The 17,945-nt window shown below is 38.7% G+C and overlaps 1 protein-coding gene across 6 annotated transcripts in view; it reads left to right on the top strand.

The window, feature by feature from the left end:
• LOC122676974 (TLC domain-containing protein 4-like) overlaps positions 1 to 17,945 on the top strand; it is a 71,109-nt gene that overhangs the window by 41,369 nt on the left and 11,795 nt on the right. For all 6 annotated transcript variants that reach the window (XM_043876625.1, XM_043876626.1, XM_043876622.1 and 3 more), the window contains exon 6: positions 8,740 to 8,813. In XM_043876625.1, the coding sequence (XP_043732560.1) occupies positions 8,740 to 8,813 (74 nt within the window). The remainder of the gene's footprint in view (positions 1 to 8,739; positions 8,814 to 17,945) is intronic.

Raw genomic sequence — 17,945 nt, 5'->3', positions numbered from 1 at the left:
TTAAGATTAGTGACATGTTCTACTAAAATTCTCTTTCGAAAGGTTACCCAGTGTCCTCCAAAGATGTATGTGCGTAAGTGATTGAATTGGCTAACATGTAGGGAGTGTTATGTGTAAACGGTTCTTTTCATCAAGAGATTGGTTGGTTTTGTTGTTGCATCTGTTTGTCTTTGTCTTGTGAATACTGGCAGTTCATAGGGCTAAGGAACTCTGAGAAGGATAGGCCAAAATTTTCTGTGCAGAGTGGAAATGATACCTATAAAGAAGATAGACAGGCACTTGGACAATCATTCAATATTTGAAGGGTTATGATATGAAAAGAGGGGCTTCCCTAGTGGCTCAGATGGTAAAGAATCTGCCTGCATTGTAGGAGACCCATGTTCAATCCCTGGGTTGAGAAGATCCCCTGGAGAATGGAATGGCAACCCATTCCAGTATTCTTGCCTGGAGAATTCTGTGGACAGAGGAGCCTGGCGAGCTATAGTCAGTGGGTTTGCAAACAAATCCAGTTTGAACACAACTGACTCACACTTTCACTTTCATATGAAAAAGTGATTTTGGATAGCGAGAATCTGGAATAGGACAAGTAGATGGATGTCAAAGAGGGAACAGAATAGTTCTGGAACTTTTGGAAAGCTGCTTTAGAAGATGCTACTCCTCTTAACACAGAGTTTTCCATGCTGGGGGGCAAACTGGAAGAACTTTTGTAGAAGGGATTTAAGAAATCTGTGGGTAATTGAAATAGGCAGTCTTCAGAGCCATCTCAATCTCACCACATTTTGATGGTCGTAAGCATAAACTTGTCATGAAGAAGTAAGTTTAGCTTGGATGCAGTTTAGTTGTGTAAAGTGAGGTATAAAGTTGATACAACCTACTGGGCAAATAAAACAGGTGAGTCTTCCCTTAGAAGTATTTATTTTCCTTTCCAGTGTGGATATTTTTTCTGCAGCAATTAGAAAGTAACATCAACTACTTTTTGAGGAGTGATTATTAATATATAGTAAAATAGCAGTAGTGAACCTACATTTTAGTCCTAATTGTGATGATGATCTGTCTTTCCTATCATCTGTTCATTGTCATCACCTCAGGCATGGCCCTTAATCTTGTGTAGTCATCCAGGGATCAATGACTAGAGTTGAAGGCTTGTACCTAGGCAGGAAAGAATACATCCTTTCAGGACTTGTGTGGTAAGAAAAAATACCTGGTTCTATTTCACTTTTAACTTAAAAAAAAAAAGTGTTTTTTTGCAGTGCTTTTCTGTTTTAGTATTTTTCCTGTTTGCCGTTAGTATGTACTGTGTCTTCTTCTCACATCAGTTCTGTCATAAGGATGGTATTCTGCTTGTTTTGCACATGGAAAAACTGAGGTTTTGGTCATCTTTGCCCAAGGTCACCCAGGAGAGCTACGGTTCAAATCCTGGTTTTCAGACTGCAGGCCCATAATCATTCATTAACTATCCTTGCCTCCTTAAACTTAACTGCTTAATAATCATCATTAATTGCCCAAAGAGGATAATGTTTTACAGACTTTCTAAGCAGTCAGTTAGCCTGTAAGTCTTCATGGAAATTCTATCATGAGTATTGGGATAAAGAGGTCAGGGCATCCAGAGACCTCTCATCTATCAGTTAACTGTATCTCTCATTCTGTTTTATCTGATGAAGATCATGGTGGTGGCAGTGACAGCCATACCCCCCTAAGAACAGCTCTGGTACAAAGTATTCCTCATATTTTAAAGAGATCTGGAAATGAGGTTAGGGAAGTTCATCAGTAGACAAGAGGTCATGGGATGACGAGGGACTCTGCTTGTGTGCTCATTGAAAACCTGCTTCTAGCTGTTTTCCTTCTGATTGGTAGCTATTACATAGGTCTCAAATTCCCCTACCTCTTTTAGTTGCCTGCCCACTTTTCCTGTCTTGCCTTCCCTAACCTGAATGTATCAAGGTTTGGAGATCAGCCATCTATTTTTTTTTTTCTCGTAGCAAGTTTATGATCACCTCTAATGCTACTCTACTGATCTCTTTAAAAAAATTGAAATTGAGATATTTTTCTCTTTTCATTTTTGGGCGGAATACTAACATTCTCATCAGGGTGCACCGACCCGCCCAGAAACAGGCCTGAAGGATTCTTTTAGGATTTTTATTTTGGAGGTGATTCTTTACACTGGTTAGCAGGCGAGGCTCAACTCAGGAAACCTGGGCCAGGCGTGCACTAAGCTTTATGGATAGAACAGTAAGTGAGACACAGCGGGTGTAGGTATTTGCAGGGGGCTAAGTACAATAACCAGGGACTTCCCTGGTGGCTCACAGGTTAAAGCGTCTGCCTGCAATGCGGGAGACCTGGGTTTGATCCCTAGGTCGGGAAGATCCCCTGGAGAAGGAAATGGCATCCCACTCCAGTATTCTTGCCTGGAGAATCCCATGGACAGAGGAGCCTGGTGGGCTACAGTCCACGGGGTCGTAAAGAGTCGGACACTTTACGGCTTAACTTAAGTACAATAACAGAGCGGCTTAACTTAAGTACAATAACAGACAGGAAGGGGTCAGAAGAAACTTTTCTAGTGGAATGTATCAGGTCCACCTAGATAATACTTGTGGGTTTTAATGAGGGCTTTTGTAAATCTTCCCTAATTATGATTTCAGAGAAGTAGGGAGCTAGTTTCTTTAGGACTTCGATCTCTAGGTTAGCACAGTAGCTCTTTAACACTAGTGTATATGGGAATCACTTAGAGGACCTGTTAAAACTAGATTACGGGTGTTACCCCCAGGGCTACTGATTCAGTAGGTCTGGGATGGGGTCCAAAAATAAATTATGCAAATTTAGCAAGTTCCCTGGAAATGCTAATGCTGCTAGTCTGGGGACCACATTTTGAGAATCATTGGCTTACAACTAACTGATTCTCTTTAGAAAGGGGTAAGAGAAGTTAAGAGAAAGGTCAGGATGTTATGCCCATTATTTTTAAAGAAAATCTAGAGGAAATTTTCTCAAAATGTGAAAAATTTGTATTTTGGCCATGTTTAGAAAAAAACAATGTACCAAATATACTATTTTTACTAGTAACTTTTAATACTTAAAGAATATCATAAAGTCAGGTTTAATCTGATATTAATTTGATTAATAGGTATTTTTAATTCTGTTCTAATTCGAAAGGAGTTGGAAGAAGTAAATCTTTTAAACTCTCAAAAAAGTCTTAGACATAGTATATTTCATGAACATATTTTTTTGTTTTTAAAGTTAACTAGAGAATAATTCATAGAATTCTCTTTTAAAGTTTAAGACTAAGGCTATTGCTACTATATCATTTCAGTATTTTACATGACTTTGAGGTGTCTTTTAAATATTTTTGAAGTTGCATAAAATGCAAATTAAACAAAAATAAATTTTAGAGTCGGATCTCATCTTTGGAAAAACTGTTTATTTGAAAGACACTAATTAAGCAAGGATTTTGACTGACCATAGGAACACATTAACTCACAGTACAGCAGTGTGGACTATCATATTCTCTAAACATTGGATACAGTTTTCTAGAATAGCATAGACTTAAAAAAACTAATCAAAAGAAGAAGAAAATCATTAAGAATAATGATTGATAATGGATCGAATGAGGAGCTGCCTTTAACTGAGGGGGGAAAGGCAATGTTATGAATGAGAGAATTTATCTTTAAGAAAAAATAGGAAATGTTTATTATGTATCTGAATCTGTTATAATGAAAGATTATACTAGTAAAAATATATCCAAGATTTTTACCTCTGGTTCAAGTAACAATCTTACTAAAATAACTTTTTTCCTTTCATTTTCTGTCCTCTGTGGCCCCAGTCATATTGTTTGTAGTTTTATCCTGTTTGCAAGGCTTTTCTCCCTTAACCTATTCACTACAGAATTCAACTATGGAAGGAGAGAAAAGAAGAGCATTTCAACTTCAGAATTTTCTTTGAATGGTTTGTCATTGGTTACAATTTCTTGTTCTTCTGGCCTTTTCTTAATTTAACTGTTCTGACCACTTCTTTTGGAAAAACTCACCTAACCTTGAAACAAATCACTCAAACTAAAAATAAGCCCACAAACTATCCAGGAACCTGGGATATGAGTAACATTTTTTCTCATTTTCTCTTTAAAGTGCTTTTTTTCCTGCTGGGTGGCTTAAGAGAGACAAGATGCTTGTTCTTTATTCATTCCCACATCTCCTAGCTGGGAATGTGATTCCTATTACATATTAAAATGAAAACATTCACCTGCCATTTGGAATTCATTATAATAAAATTCATAATAAAGTAAAGTTAGGAGTGGGCTGCCTTTGTCTATCCTGGTTTTACCATTTTACCATCAAAAAACCTACATCCCATGAAACCCCTCCCTGTGATGCAAAAAAATCATGGCAACCATGATTTGCAATTCTCAATAATGGGTCATCTGTTGTCACATCACTCTGAATGATGCAACTTAAGTGTGTTGTCATCCTTGACTTTGCCCGTTGGATTAATGTTGTATTTTTATTGAAACAGTGTTAGCTTAATTTATTAGTACTGTACATATTGTGACCATTTTTTCTAAGAGCAGATAATGAAAATGACAACAGTTATGATACCACCAGACTGCCACAAGTATGACCAAGAAAGAAGGTTATAGTAGTAGTTATATATGGATATATATACATAGTATATATTATTGTGTATAGTGATATGTTATCATAGATGGATAGAAAGACAATTAGGAAGTTGGATAATCAAAGCAGAACATACTGCACAATGTGCATAAAAGAATTTTGGATTGAATTGTGTCCCCTGCCCCACCCTAACCTCAAATGTATATGTTGAAGTCCTAAGCCCCAGTACTTCAGAATATGGCCTAATTTGGAAATAGGGTCATTATAGAGATAATTAGTTAAGTGAAAATCAGGTCATACTTGAGTAGTATTGGTCCTTAATCCAATATGATTGGTGTTCTCATGAAAAGGGGATTTGGGCACTGACATGCACACAAGGAAAACGTCATATGAAGATTAGAGCTGAGCTGCCAGAAACTAAGGAATGGTTAGAATCTAGGAGAAAGGTCTAAAATAACTTCTTCCCTAAAACATTCAGAAGGAGCATGGCCCTGTTGATCCTTGGTCTTGGACTTCTAGCCTCTAACTGTTAAATAATACATTTTTGTTGTTTAAGGCATTCAGTTTGCAGTACTTTGTTATAGTGGCTCTAGCCTCCAACACAGGCCTGATGGAGAAGAGGGTGTAAAAGCACCTGAAGAGACCAAATCTCACAGATCTGGAACAATACAGGCAGATACATCTCAATCTGGGCTTTTCTCATCTTGCAAGAAGACACCAATGCTCAAATGAAAATAGCAGGCATTGACTTAACTTGGATATTCCACATGAATGTACACATTTTATCCCCTTGATTGCTCTGTGAAACTGAGTAAAGCTGGATTTCCTGATTCAGAAGGTGCAACTAAAATATTCTGTAGGTGAGAGAAGGGGGAAATTTTGGTAACAGATGTGATGGCTTCTTATATAGAGTTGATTCTGTCAGACCTTACCAACGATCATTCTATCTGCAGTATGTCAAGTGATTTATTGAATTGCAGCAACAAAAAGATGTCCCCCTCCATCTTTGGTATTTTGATTTGAAAAATGGAGTTTCAAACTGAACTTTTGATTTCTGTGACAATTATAAAGAAACCACATAAAACATAAAAATTGTTGATTTACTATACAAAAACAAGTTAGATTTTGCTCATCTGTCTGCATTTTATAGCAGACAGTACTACTGTCAACTTTGGCAAATTTCATTCAGTCTGTAAACTTCTTACCAAGGAAAGTGAAAAGATATTACCTGCTAGATGTCTTCTACATCTTAAAAAGGAATGTGATTTGCTTACCTGTGACATTGAAGCTTTCATAATGAAAGTTCTTGCTCACCTTCCATTTACTCAAAACCTGAAGAAACACTTAATGAGATATTTGACTTTATGGAGATGGAAGGAGATAACCTTTGTGGACAAGAGCCTGCAAGTAGCTATGACTGCTGCCAGCAAATGTTGGCCTGCTCTGCAAGCATATGTTCAGAGTGTGAGGCAAGAGGAATGTCCTTTAGTTTGGAAATAGATTGAGGATGAGAATGCAGAAAAATGTTGCAGTGAAACAGATATTTATGTACTGGTTCTGCAAAACTGAGGATAGTTGAAGAGGCCATAAGGAGCTAGAAAACAGTGAACTATCAGTGCCTGCATCACTTGATGTTATGTGCAGATTGTGAAATTGCATACAATGAAATGAGAAAACTCATACAGTGAAATACTGGCTCAGGTATTTGGAAATAAGACTGCCTCAGAACTCAAGAATGTTACCAGAGAAGAGTAGCTACATTAAATAGAACTTTTTTTATACTAAAACTATAACTTACTGGAAGTCATTCAGTATGCTCTAGGGTATCTTAAAATAATATGTATTTTAGACATTTTAGAAATAGATAGCATATATAATGAATTTATACATACAAATGATCATGCAGACTGCTGGTCTACCAGAAGAAGCCTGTAGCTACAAAGTGAATGGATATTGTTAGAGAGCTAGAAACTTAATTCTTATAACTCTAAAAGCCTGCTATGCAAAAACCACTACAATATTGTAAAGTAATTAGCCTCCAACTAATAAAATAAATGAAAAAAAAAAGCCTGCTATTGCTAGTAAGTAAAATTTTACGTATTTTATGCTTAAACAACTTTACTGAGAAAATATTTAGCTTGAGATCATCATATTTGACTGATGCCAGTAATGTGGACCTCTAAGAGCACAGTTACAAGTCAAAGTAAATTTTATATTTAACTGTAGTTGTTTTAATGCTGCAAAAAATAAGGATATCCTAAGGGCTGCAGACATTTCAGAAAGGTACTATTGGAAAAGGAAATAAGGAGTGAAAATGCCCTACTATGTCATGGGTAAAAAGATATCATAATTTTTTTATTAAATATGGGTAATAACTGTTTAGTCCTATTGTATTTGCATTCTTCTTTTAAAAAGTCTTACATTTATGCTTCTGAAAACATAGTATAACCTACCAAATTTCAACATCAAAGAGAAATAAAAGATCAGAAGATATAATATTAAAATATTATATTTTTCCACAATTTGATTTGTTTGATTAGTCCCACTATTAATTACTAGTTACTGATATTAACTAGTTCTATTATTTAAATAAAAGCATTTACTGTAACAGAAAAGCAAATAGTATAGAATAATATAGAATTTCGAATTCACACATATTTCTGTGTTAAAGTAACAACACATGTGCATAGTTATTTCCCATGTACTGTCATGTGTTTTTGAACTGTCCAGTTGCCTCTAAAATGTTGATCATCTTCCCCTTCTTCCCCATCACCCCCCACATGCACAGAGCTCATCTTGGCTATTGTCTTCATCTCTCTGCTGTCCTCTCCTCTTCCTCATAACCCATTTCAGTTTTGCTAAGGACAGCGAGTTTGAGATGATGAAAAGTTTTAGTTTTAGATTTATCTTGGAAAAACTAATTCTTGCAATCCAGCTCTCAGTTTTTAACCCCTAAAATAACTTACATAGAAAAGAATTGAGACTCTTCAAATAAAAAGTCCATTCATTATCATTTTCTAAAATGTTGCTTTATATTGTTCCCATTTGGAAGGCAATGTGCTATAAACAGTGGGAAAAATGTTTCTGAAGTTGTGTATCTAATGTTTTGAGGGTGTGCATGCTAAATCACTTCAGTCGTGTCTGACTCTTTTGCAAACCTATGGACTCCAGCCTGCCAGGTTTCTCTGTCCATGGTATTCTCCAGGCAAGAATAATGGAGTGGGTTGCCATGCCCTCCTCTAGGGAATCTTCCCAACTTTGGAATAAACCCATGTCCCTTATGTCTCCTGCATTGACAGGCAGGTTCTTTACCACTAGCGCCATCTGGGAATGTTTTGAGGGCAGATGGGACTATTTCTTTTGGTGTATAATCATAATTCTGATTTAATTGGAAGTGCTAGAATGATTCCATTTACCTAGTAACATTTTTAAAATTACATAACATTTTTGGAATGTATACTTTTGGTTTCAGTTCTAATGCTTATTAACACTATTATACTTTTCTTGTTATTAAATTAGTGGAATGTACTAAGCATTATGTTTCTAAATTCAGAAAGGTCCCCAAAGTATGTGTTTTAGCTATAGGATCTTTTGATTGACAAATATATTTTTCAGATCAAATATGATAGATAAGGTTTAATATGTATCGTTATATTTGGCAAGTGTGTGTCTGCTTATAGGCTTATATTGTTATTTAGGAAGTGAAGCACACTCTGGAGATTTTTAAGGTGTGTCTAATGGATATAAAACTACATTCCTATTAGGTATTTAATTGCCATAAAATTACTCAACTTTTGAAATTCACACTACCATGATCACTATTTCTATGGTAATTTGAGAATGCTGTTACTCATCGCTATTTGCAGAATTCATTAGTTCAGCATGAGACTGCTGCTTGAAATCTGTCTTTCTGAGTGAACATTATGTACGTAAATGAACATAAGTATGCAATATGTTGTCTTTAAAAAATACTGTAGAATTCTAATGACATTTCTAAGTTTTCATAAAGAAGATCACTTTAGCAGACTTGTTTTGTGTTTATATTGATCATTGTTTTATGCCAAGAAGCTATTGAATGTGATTGGAGATTTTGATAAGAATGTTAACCCTGACATGATGTTTTATATTTATCACCCAGAAGGATGGTGTGCTGGTGTACATTGGGAATTTCCGCCTGCTTGCAGAACTTTCCAGCCCTTTTGTGAATCAGCGGTAGGTTACTGATATCATTAATTATTTTATACTTGGGTTGTTTAGTTTGGGGAAATATTTTCCTCAAGATCCTAGCTATAAAAATGAGAATATGTGATATGAACTATCACCATTGTACAAATGAGGAAATTGAGCCTTGGAAAGGTGAAGGAAACTTAGCCAAGATTGGTGGTGACCCTGGCTCTTGAACCCAGCTTCCTTTGTGGTATGACAATACTTTGTTGTACTGGATTTATCTTGGGTCCAGTTAATATCCCTGACACCAACTTCCTCCTGTTCCCAAATTTTGATATCAACATTATGTTGTCCCTCTTTTAAAAGAATCTTTTAATTTTAGATTTACAGAAAAGGCACAAAAATTACACAAAAACTCCCACATACCCTTCACCTAGTTTCCCCTTTTGTTAATATCTTACATTATCACGGAACATTTGTCAAAACTAAGCCAGCACTGACTCATTATTACTAAGTAAACTCCAGACTGTGTTGGATTCCCCGAGTTTTTCTATTAGTGTCTTTTCTATGATTCAATCCAGGCTGCCACGTTACATTTAGTTGTCAGTCTTCCTCCCCGATCCACCCTGGTCTGTAACAGATTCTTAGTCTTTAGCCTTTCCTTGTTTTTCATGACCTTAACATTGTTAAAGGATACTCTCCAGTTATTTTGTAGAATCATGCAGTCTAGATTTACCGGTTTTTCTCATGACTAGGCAAAGGTTATAGGTTTTTGGACCAAACCCTATAGAGGTGAAGTGCCCTTCTTGTCACTTAAAAGCTGGCTTAAAACTCAACATTTGAAAAAGCTGGCTTAAAACTCAGCATTTAAAAAATGAAGATCATGGCATCCGGTCCCATCACTTCATAGCAAATAGATGGGGAAACAATGGAAACAGTGACAGACTTTATTTTTTGGGACTCCAAAATCACTGCAGATGGTGACTGCAGCCATGAAATTAAAAGACACTTACTCCTTGGAAGGAAAGTTATGGCAAACCTTGACAGCATATTAGAAAGCATATTACTTTGCCAACCAGGGTCCATCTAGTCAAAGTTATGGTTTTTCCAGTAGTCACGTGTGGATGTGAGAGACTATAAAGAAAGCTGTGTGCTGAAGAATTGATGCTTTTGAACTGTGGAGTTGGAGAAGACTCTTGAGAGTCCGTTGGACTACAGGGAGATCCAACCAGTCCATCCTAAGGGAAATCAGTCCTGAATATTCATTGGAAGGACTGATGCTGAAGCTGAAACTCCAATACTTTAGCCACCTGATGCGAAGAACTGACTCACTGGAAAAGACCCTGATGCTGGGAAAGATTGAGGGCAGAAGGAGAAGGGGATGATAGGGGATGAGATGGTTGGATGGCATCACTGACTTGATGGACACGAGTTTGAGCAAGCTCCGAGAGTTGGTGATGGACAGGGAAGCCTGGTGTGCTGCAGTCCATGGGGTCGCAGAGTCAGACATGACTGAGTGACTGAACTGAACTGCCCTTGTCACATATCAGGAGCTGTATGATGTCCATGTGACATCACAGGGGGTGTGAACATCCACTGTGTGGTTGAGGTGGTGTTTGACAAGTTTCTCTGCTGTGAAGTTTTTCCTTTTCCTTATTCTCTTCTTTGAAAGCAAGGCATGAAGTATGTAACCCATTCTGGGGAGAAATTAAGCTCCACCTCCTGGAGAGAGGTAGTTGCTCATTTTGATAATGGCTTTATTATTATAATTTATTACCATTATCTTGTCATTTAACAGGGTCTGCTGTAATTTTTTCTGTGTAATGTTTAGCTGCTCCTTTCATTCCGTACCCATGGTCCTAGTTTAGGGCCTTTAGGATCTCATGGGTGACTGATAGCTTTCTAACTGACTTCCTGATTCTCCATTCACCCACTCTTCAGTCCTTTCCTCATAGTGCCTCCAAGTCATCTTTCTTTTGTCCCACTTTCAGTGCCTTACTTTAGAGTAATGCTGTGCCTTCTTTAGAGTCCTCTCTGAACTTTTGAAGCTTTCTGTGATGTGCTCCATGTCTCCAGCCTAATTTCTTACCACTCATTAGAGTTAGTTTTATACCTTTAAACTATCTCATGCACCTGTGGATTTTTCTCACTTTTCCTCCTTTATTCGTATCCTCCATTTTCCCTCCATCTTTGAAAAATTTGCCTGTCTTTCAAGTTTTAGGTCAAAGTCCCAAACCCAGGGAAAGCTCCCACAATTACATGTAGCTTTTTGTATCTTATTACAGAGATAGCTCAGAGAATTGGGAGTCTAATCAGACTCATGTGCATTAGGGAGCTTACCCTGTATCAAAACCTTACTAATAATCCCAAGGATACAAGTAATCATGAGACACTGGCAAAGCATGGTGATATTCAGGACCATCAGCAAGGCTCCTGAAGTTTTTTTTGCATTGGGCACGTTCTGGAATGAGGTTACCTATGAGGTCTCTAAGTGATATGTATAGTTCATATTGCTGACATAAAGTAGCTGTCTTGGTTATGAAATATCTCCATTTAATATTCAGATAGTTACATAGATTACTTAACGTTCCCCAAGGAGGTCAGACCCCATACATCTGTACACTCTAGATTCATTTATTATAAGCAACCCTAGCCTACATGTATCCTAAAAGCATTCCAAAGATGAAGACTCTTCTGCTGCAAATGCATCGTTATGCTTACCAAGCAATTAGCCTCATCACTTGTTTTTCTTACCAAAGGTGGGAACCATGGTCCTTCCAACCCAAACAGGAGAAATTAGATTACATATCTGCTGCTTAAACTTTCTTTCCCAGGTACTTATGTACTATCTTATTTTGTTTGCCAGCGTTTCATATGTTTTAATCTTTATTTCTTCGAGAAGACACTAAGTTCTTTAGCCTTGGCCATTTGAAATTTTAAAAATAAGAGTTTTTCTGCAATTTTTAAAGACTCTGATGATGTGAAAGTGTAGAGAGCAAACAACATGTTCTTTGAAGGCAGGAGACCTGGATTCAAATCCAAGCTGCCCCGCTTCCCACTGTATGTGAGTGGAAGATTATCTCATCTTTCTGGGCCTGTGTTTTTTTTTTTTTTTTCTTTTTAACCAGGGATAATGATCCCTATAGGCCTCACTCAGCAGTGGCCACAGGACTGGAAAAGGTCAGTTTTCATTCCTATCCCAAAGAAAGGCAATCCCAAAGAAGGCTCAAACTACCGCACAATTGCACTCATCTCACACGCTGGTAAAGTAATGCTCAAAATTCTCCAAGCCAGGCTTCAGCAATACGTGAACCGAGAACTTCCAGATGTTCAAACTGGTTTTAGAAACGGGAGAGGAACCAGAGATCAAATTGCCAACATCTGCTGGATCATCGAAAAAGGAAGAGAGTTCCAAAAAAACGTCTATTTCTACTTTATTGACTGTGCCAAAGCCTTTGACTATGTGGATCACAATAAACTGTGGAAAATTCTTAAAGAGATGGGCATACCAGACCACCTGACCTGCTTCTTGAGAAATCTATATGCAGCTCAGGAAGCAACAGTGAGAACTGGACATGGAACAACAGACTGGTTCCAAATAGGAAAAGGAGTATGTCAAGTCTGTATATTGTCACCCTGCTTATTTAACTCATATGCAGAGTACATCATGAGAAACGCTGGGCTGGAAGAAGCACAAGCTGGAATCAAGATTGCTGGGAGAAATATCAATAACCTCAGATATGCAGATGACACCACCCTTATGGCAGAAAGTGAAGAGGAACTAAAGAGCCTCTTGATGAAAATGAAAGAGGAGAGTGAAAAAGTTGGCTTAAAGCTCAACATTCAGAAAACATGGCATCTGGTCCCATCACTTAATGGGAAATAGATGGGGAAACAGTGGAAACAGTGTCAGACTTTATTTTTTTGGGCTCCAAAATCACTGCAGATGGTGATTGCAGCCAAGAAATTAAAAGACACTTACTCCTTGGAAGGAAAGCTATGACCAACCTAGATAGCATATTAAAAAGTAGAGACATTACTTTGCCAACAAAGTCCGTCTAGTCAAGGCTATGGTTTTTCCAGTGGTCATGTATAGATGTGAGAGTTGGATTGTGAAGAAAGCTGAGCGGCGAAGAATTGATGCTTTTGAACTATGGTGTTGGAGGCGACTCTTGAGAGTCCCTTGGACTGCAAGGAGATCCAACCAGTCCATCCTAAAGGAGATCAGTCCTGGGTGTTCATTGGAAGGACTGATGCTGAGCTGAAACTCCAATACTTTGGCCACCTCATGCGAAGAGTTGACTCATTGGAAAAGACTGTGATGCTGGGAGGGATTGGGGGCAGGAGGAGAAGGGGATGACAGAGGATGAGATGGTTGGATGGCATCACTGACTCGATGGACATGAGTTTGAGTAAACTCCGGGAGTTTGTGATGGACAGGGAGGCCTGGCGTGCTGCGATTCATGGGGTCGCAGAGTCGGACACGACTGAGCAAGTGAACTGAACTGACTGACAGGCCTCACAGCTTATTGTGAAGATTCTATGTCGTTATATGTTTGGTTGTACATTTACTTACGTGTGTCAAGTACCTGACCTAGTGCTTTTCATTCACTACATATGCAAAAAGTGCTAAATGTAGTGTATATTCAATATGCTAAAATCTAGTCAACACTAGAAGTGCATAGTTTGTGTTTGCCTTCTCTACTTGGTTGTATCTTTTTTTGTTCTTTAATGCATTAAAACTAGGCTTCCTCTTCTGTCATTTTGTTAGAATGATTTCATTAGTGGTACCAGTGACTTGCATGTGTAAAATCCAGTGAACACTCTTTGGTGCCTGTCTCATTGCATCTCCCTGTGGACTTGATGCTGTTGGCCATCTGCTTGTAATGCCACAGCGCCCCTTCTCCTTCAGGACACTGCACTGGTTCTCGGAGTGCTCTGACCATCCTGTCTCAGTCTTTCAAGTAATAGACAGTTCCTTAAATGCTGGTGTTCCCCAGGGCTCTCCTCTGGACCCTCTGACCTTCTCTGTGCTTTCCCCTGAGTGAATTGTGCTTTCAAGGTTTCAGCTATTACCCATTTTCTCAATGTGGTGTAATGAACTATGCCAGAATTTTAGAATCATAGCAACTTCAGTTGCAATTTAACCTTGCCACTTACTTGCTCTGACCTTGGCTAAGTTATGTAACATTCCTGTACTGCAGTGGCTTTATCTATAGAAAAGCATATTTAATATTACTTACTTCTCTGCATTGTAGTCAAGTGTTTTCTTCTCCCAGGTGGCACGTCAGAATCCACGTGTCTGAAATAGAACGCAGCACGTTTCCCTCTGTGTTCTCATACACGCTCCTGTTCAGCTTGTGACCTGGCCTTTCTCTCCGTTATCTCTGCTCAGCACTTGGGACTCATCTTTGACTGTTTCCCCCTCACCTGTATTTGGTACATCCCAGGTCCTGCCACATCGCCTCCTAAACTGCTCTTGCCTTGGCCGCCTCCTCTCCATCTCTGCTGTCTGTGCCCTAGCTCATCATCTCTTGCCTGGGCTCCTGAACTAGCTGTTATACCTGTACTGTCCAGTAGAGTAGCCACAAGCCACACATGTGACTATTTATATTTAATTGAAATGAAATTAAAAATTCAGTTCTTCAGCGTGACTTGTAACATTTCCAGTGCTTCATAGGCCTGTGAGTCTACAGAACTGGGTAGAACATCTGTGGACCATTTCATGACTGCAGAAAGCTCTTTTGAACAGTGCTATTTTTTTTTATTGTCACAACGAGTCTTTATTGAATCTTTTTTTTTTCTCTATTGCCATATGTTATTTCTTTTCCATTTATTTTTATTAGTTGGAGGCTGATTACTTTACAATATTGTAGTGGTTTTTGCAATACATTGACATGAATCAGCTATGGATTTACATGTGTTCCCCATCCCAATCCCTCCTCCCACCTCCCTCCCCACCCCATCCCTCTGGGTCTTCCCAGTGCACCAGCCCCGAGCACTTGTCTCATGCATCCCACCTGGGCTGGTGATCTGTTTCACACTTGATAATATACATGTTTCGATGCTGTTCTCTCAAAACATCCCACCCTCGCCTTCTCCCACAGAGTCCAAAAGTCTGTTCTGTACATCTGTGTCTCTTTTTCTATTTTGCTTATAGGGTTATCGTTACCATCTTTCTAAATTCCATATATATGCGTTAGTATACTGTATTGGTCTTTATCTTTCTGGCTTACTTCACTCTGTATAATGGGCTCCAGTTTCATCCATCTCATTAACTGATTCAAATGAATTCTTTTTAATGGCTGAGTAATATTCCATGGTGTATATGTACCACAGCTTCCTTATCCATCCATCTGCTGATGGGCATCTAGGTTGCCTCCATGTCCTGGCTATTATAAACAGTTCTGCGATGAACACGGGTGCACGTGTCTCTTTCAGATCTGGTTTCCTCAGTGTGTGTGCCCAGAAGTGGGATTATTTTAGACTGGAGTCGGCAAACTAAGACTTGAAGGCCAAACCTGCTGCCTGTTTCTGCAGATAAAGCTTCACTGGGGCCCAGCCCTGTGTGCTGTTTACTGTGGCTGCTTTCACATGACCGTGGCCAAGTTGGTTAGTCGTGACAGATGTGGTATGGCTTCCAGAGCCCCTTGCTTTCTGTTCACTCCCTGGCTTTTTAGGGAAGAAGTTTACTGATTTCTGCTCTAGGCAGTCTGCCTGTCTCCAGTCCTGTTCCCCTTTCCTCCTCTGCTGTATTGTTACCTTCCACAGTGATCTCCACACAAAAAATGAGCACACACCCCCCTGGTTAGATCCTCTGAGTGATTCCATCTGCTTCCAGGATAAACTACGGGCTCTGTAATGTGACATAGAAAGCTCTGTAAGTAGAGCTGTTTTCTCTCTTTGTGCCATATTCCCCTCAAACCGTCCTCTCTCCCCACTGTCCCTGTGCTGGAAAGGTCTCCTGGATCCTTGCTCATTCTTCACAAGTCAGCCCAAGAGTTGTTGTCCTGAGCACAACAAGCAACCCCATGTCTTCCAGGCTGGGTTCTGGGTCCCTCACCTGTGTCGCGCAATAGCAACACACAGTTACAGCATTATGATTAATAAATTATTGTAAAGTAAGCTTTTCTTTTTTTCCTGTTCTTTACTTATCTCTGTGTTTTGTTAGGTCAGCAGCCAAACTTTGTTGAATTTTGCATCGTCCAGTGTCCACCTGTTGTCTGGTACTTAGTAGCCATTTAATTGTTTTTTGAATTAGTGGTTCCCAAGAGGTGATCAGTTTAGCTTTAGCAGTGTCTGTATCTTGAAGGTGATTCAGATTTGAGATTTTAAAGCAGGAGGAACTTATCTTTGACACTTACAGGAACTTTAATGTGTTTTTGTTTGAAACTCTTTTTGAGAAATCATAATATTAGAGATAATTTAACTTATTCTGTAATTTTATAGTAAAAAGCTATGCTCTACCTTTATTTAAAATCTTTGAGTCTTGAAGAAATTAAGAATTGAGAAATGGGATTGGAATATGAGCAAGAAATGGTATAATGGAGCAGCAAGGAGGTTATAATGAAATTTTCCATAGTTTGTTTTCTTTGGTTTGTGATATTTTTGTTCTCTTCATTCCTCCTGAACTCACAGTATCTCCTGGACCCTGTAGGTTTCCCAAAGCTCACACTTGTGACTCTCAACTCCTAAAATTCACCAAACCAGTACCTTGTTGGTGGATAGATTCTTGGTTCCCATCCTCTTTTTTCCTGTCTTTCTCTATCTGGCGCATCTTCCCAAATGTGAATTACACCCGCTGATGCCTTGTGTTTACACTGAGTGTGTTTAATACCACACAGTGCACAGTTCATTCCTAGGACACTTGATTGAAAAGTCCACATGCATTTAGAAGAACAGAGGGAGGAGGAAGTGCTAAATGACCAAAGATAGATTTTTCTATATGGGGTTGGGGAGGGTTGCAAACACATACAATCTACCATCTTTTCTCCTATACCCATCTGAGTAATAACTGTGGATGGTGGGGAAAGAGAGTGTGTTCCCACTCTCCTTCCTTCCCACAAGCATGTTTTCTTGCTTGCTCCTGTTCCTCTCCCTCTTAGCATCAGTACATATATTCAAAAACTGTTAGCCTGTATTTGTTGGAATGAAGGAGTGTTCTAATTAGGTAAAAAGAGGTACATTCCAAAAACATAAGGGGTTCTTCTGACGTGAGGAAGAGAAAAACAATTATGTAAATATTATTTTATCCTAAAAATTAGTACATGCGTTCTTTCCTTTGAAGGAGACTTGCTTAAAGGTCAGGCACCAGTCACATGGAGAAACTGGCCGAAGATAAATGTGATGATTGTACAGTAAAGCCAAAGCTCAAGTTCTTAAAGTCCAGATTTGTAGATAATCACCTTTCCAGACAACCAAAAATTTGGAAAATGTGTAAAGTGCTGGAGAACAGGAAACAGTCTAGGCTAAATACAATCTAGGAGTTATGAGATTGAAGAGAAAAGGCTAGAAATATACAGTTACAGGAGACCAGTTGGGTTATTGCATTCATCTAGGTGTCTAAGAGATACCAATGACCAAAAATTATAATGGCAACAGGTGTAATGGGATAAGTTGGGAAAGGATTAGGAAGAATCTTAGGAGACAAGATGAATAGAGCTTGGTTCCAGACTAGGAACTGTCTAGGGTGACTTCAGGTTTCTGACTTGGCTAAGTTGATGATGATCCCATTGATTAATATTGGGAGATTTCTGTGGTGGTGGTCATGGAAGAAAGGGAGATTAGGTAAAGAGTAGGGTATTGGTTTTAGGCGTGTTGGGTTTGAGGCATATTTGAGAATGTGTGATTTGTCAGGTAAGGATGCTCAGCAATAACTTAGAATTATGGAACTACAAGTAGAATATAAGAGAGAACTTGAAACCAGAGATTTGTGTCAGGGTGTTTGAGCCTTTGAGGAGGAAAATGTTTTCCTCTACTAGTTTTGGTTCTTTGGTGGATCTAATAATCAAATTGACATAAGGCAGATTAACAGGAGAAAAAACAGATTTAATTACATATATGTGGGAGTCCCACAGGACAATGAGATCCAAGTTCGAACTGGGCAATAAAGACTTATAAAGCCGTCTTGAACTAACGAATGGTGTAGGGATCTGTGGAGGAGGATATTCACAGGAT

Source organism: Cervus elaphus, chromosome 20 (genome assembly GCF_910594005.1).
Source record: "Cervus elaphus chromosome 20, mCerEla1.1, whole genome shotgun sequence".
Taxonomy (NCBI): domain Eukaryota; kingdom Metazoa; phylum Chordata; class Mammalia; order Artiodactyla; family Cervidae; genus Cervus; species Cervus elaphus.
This window is presented reverse-complemented; position numbering and strand designations above follow the sequence as displayed.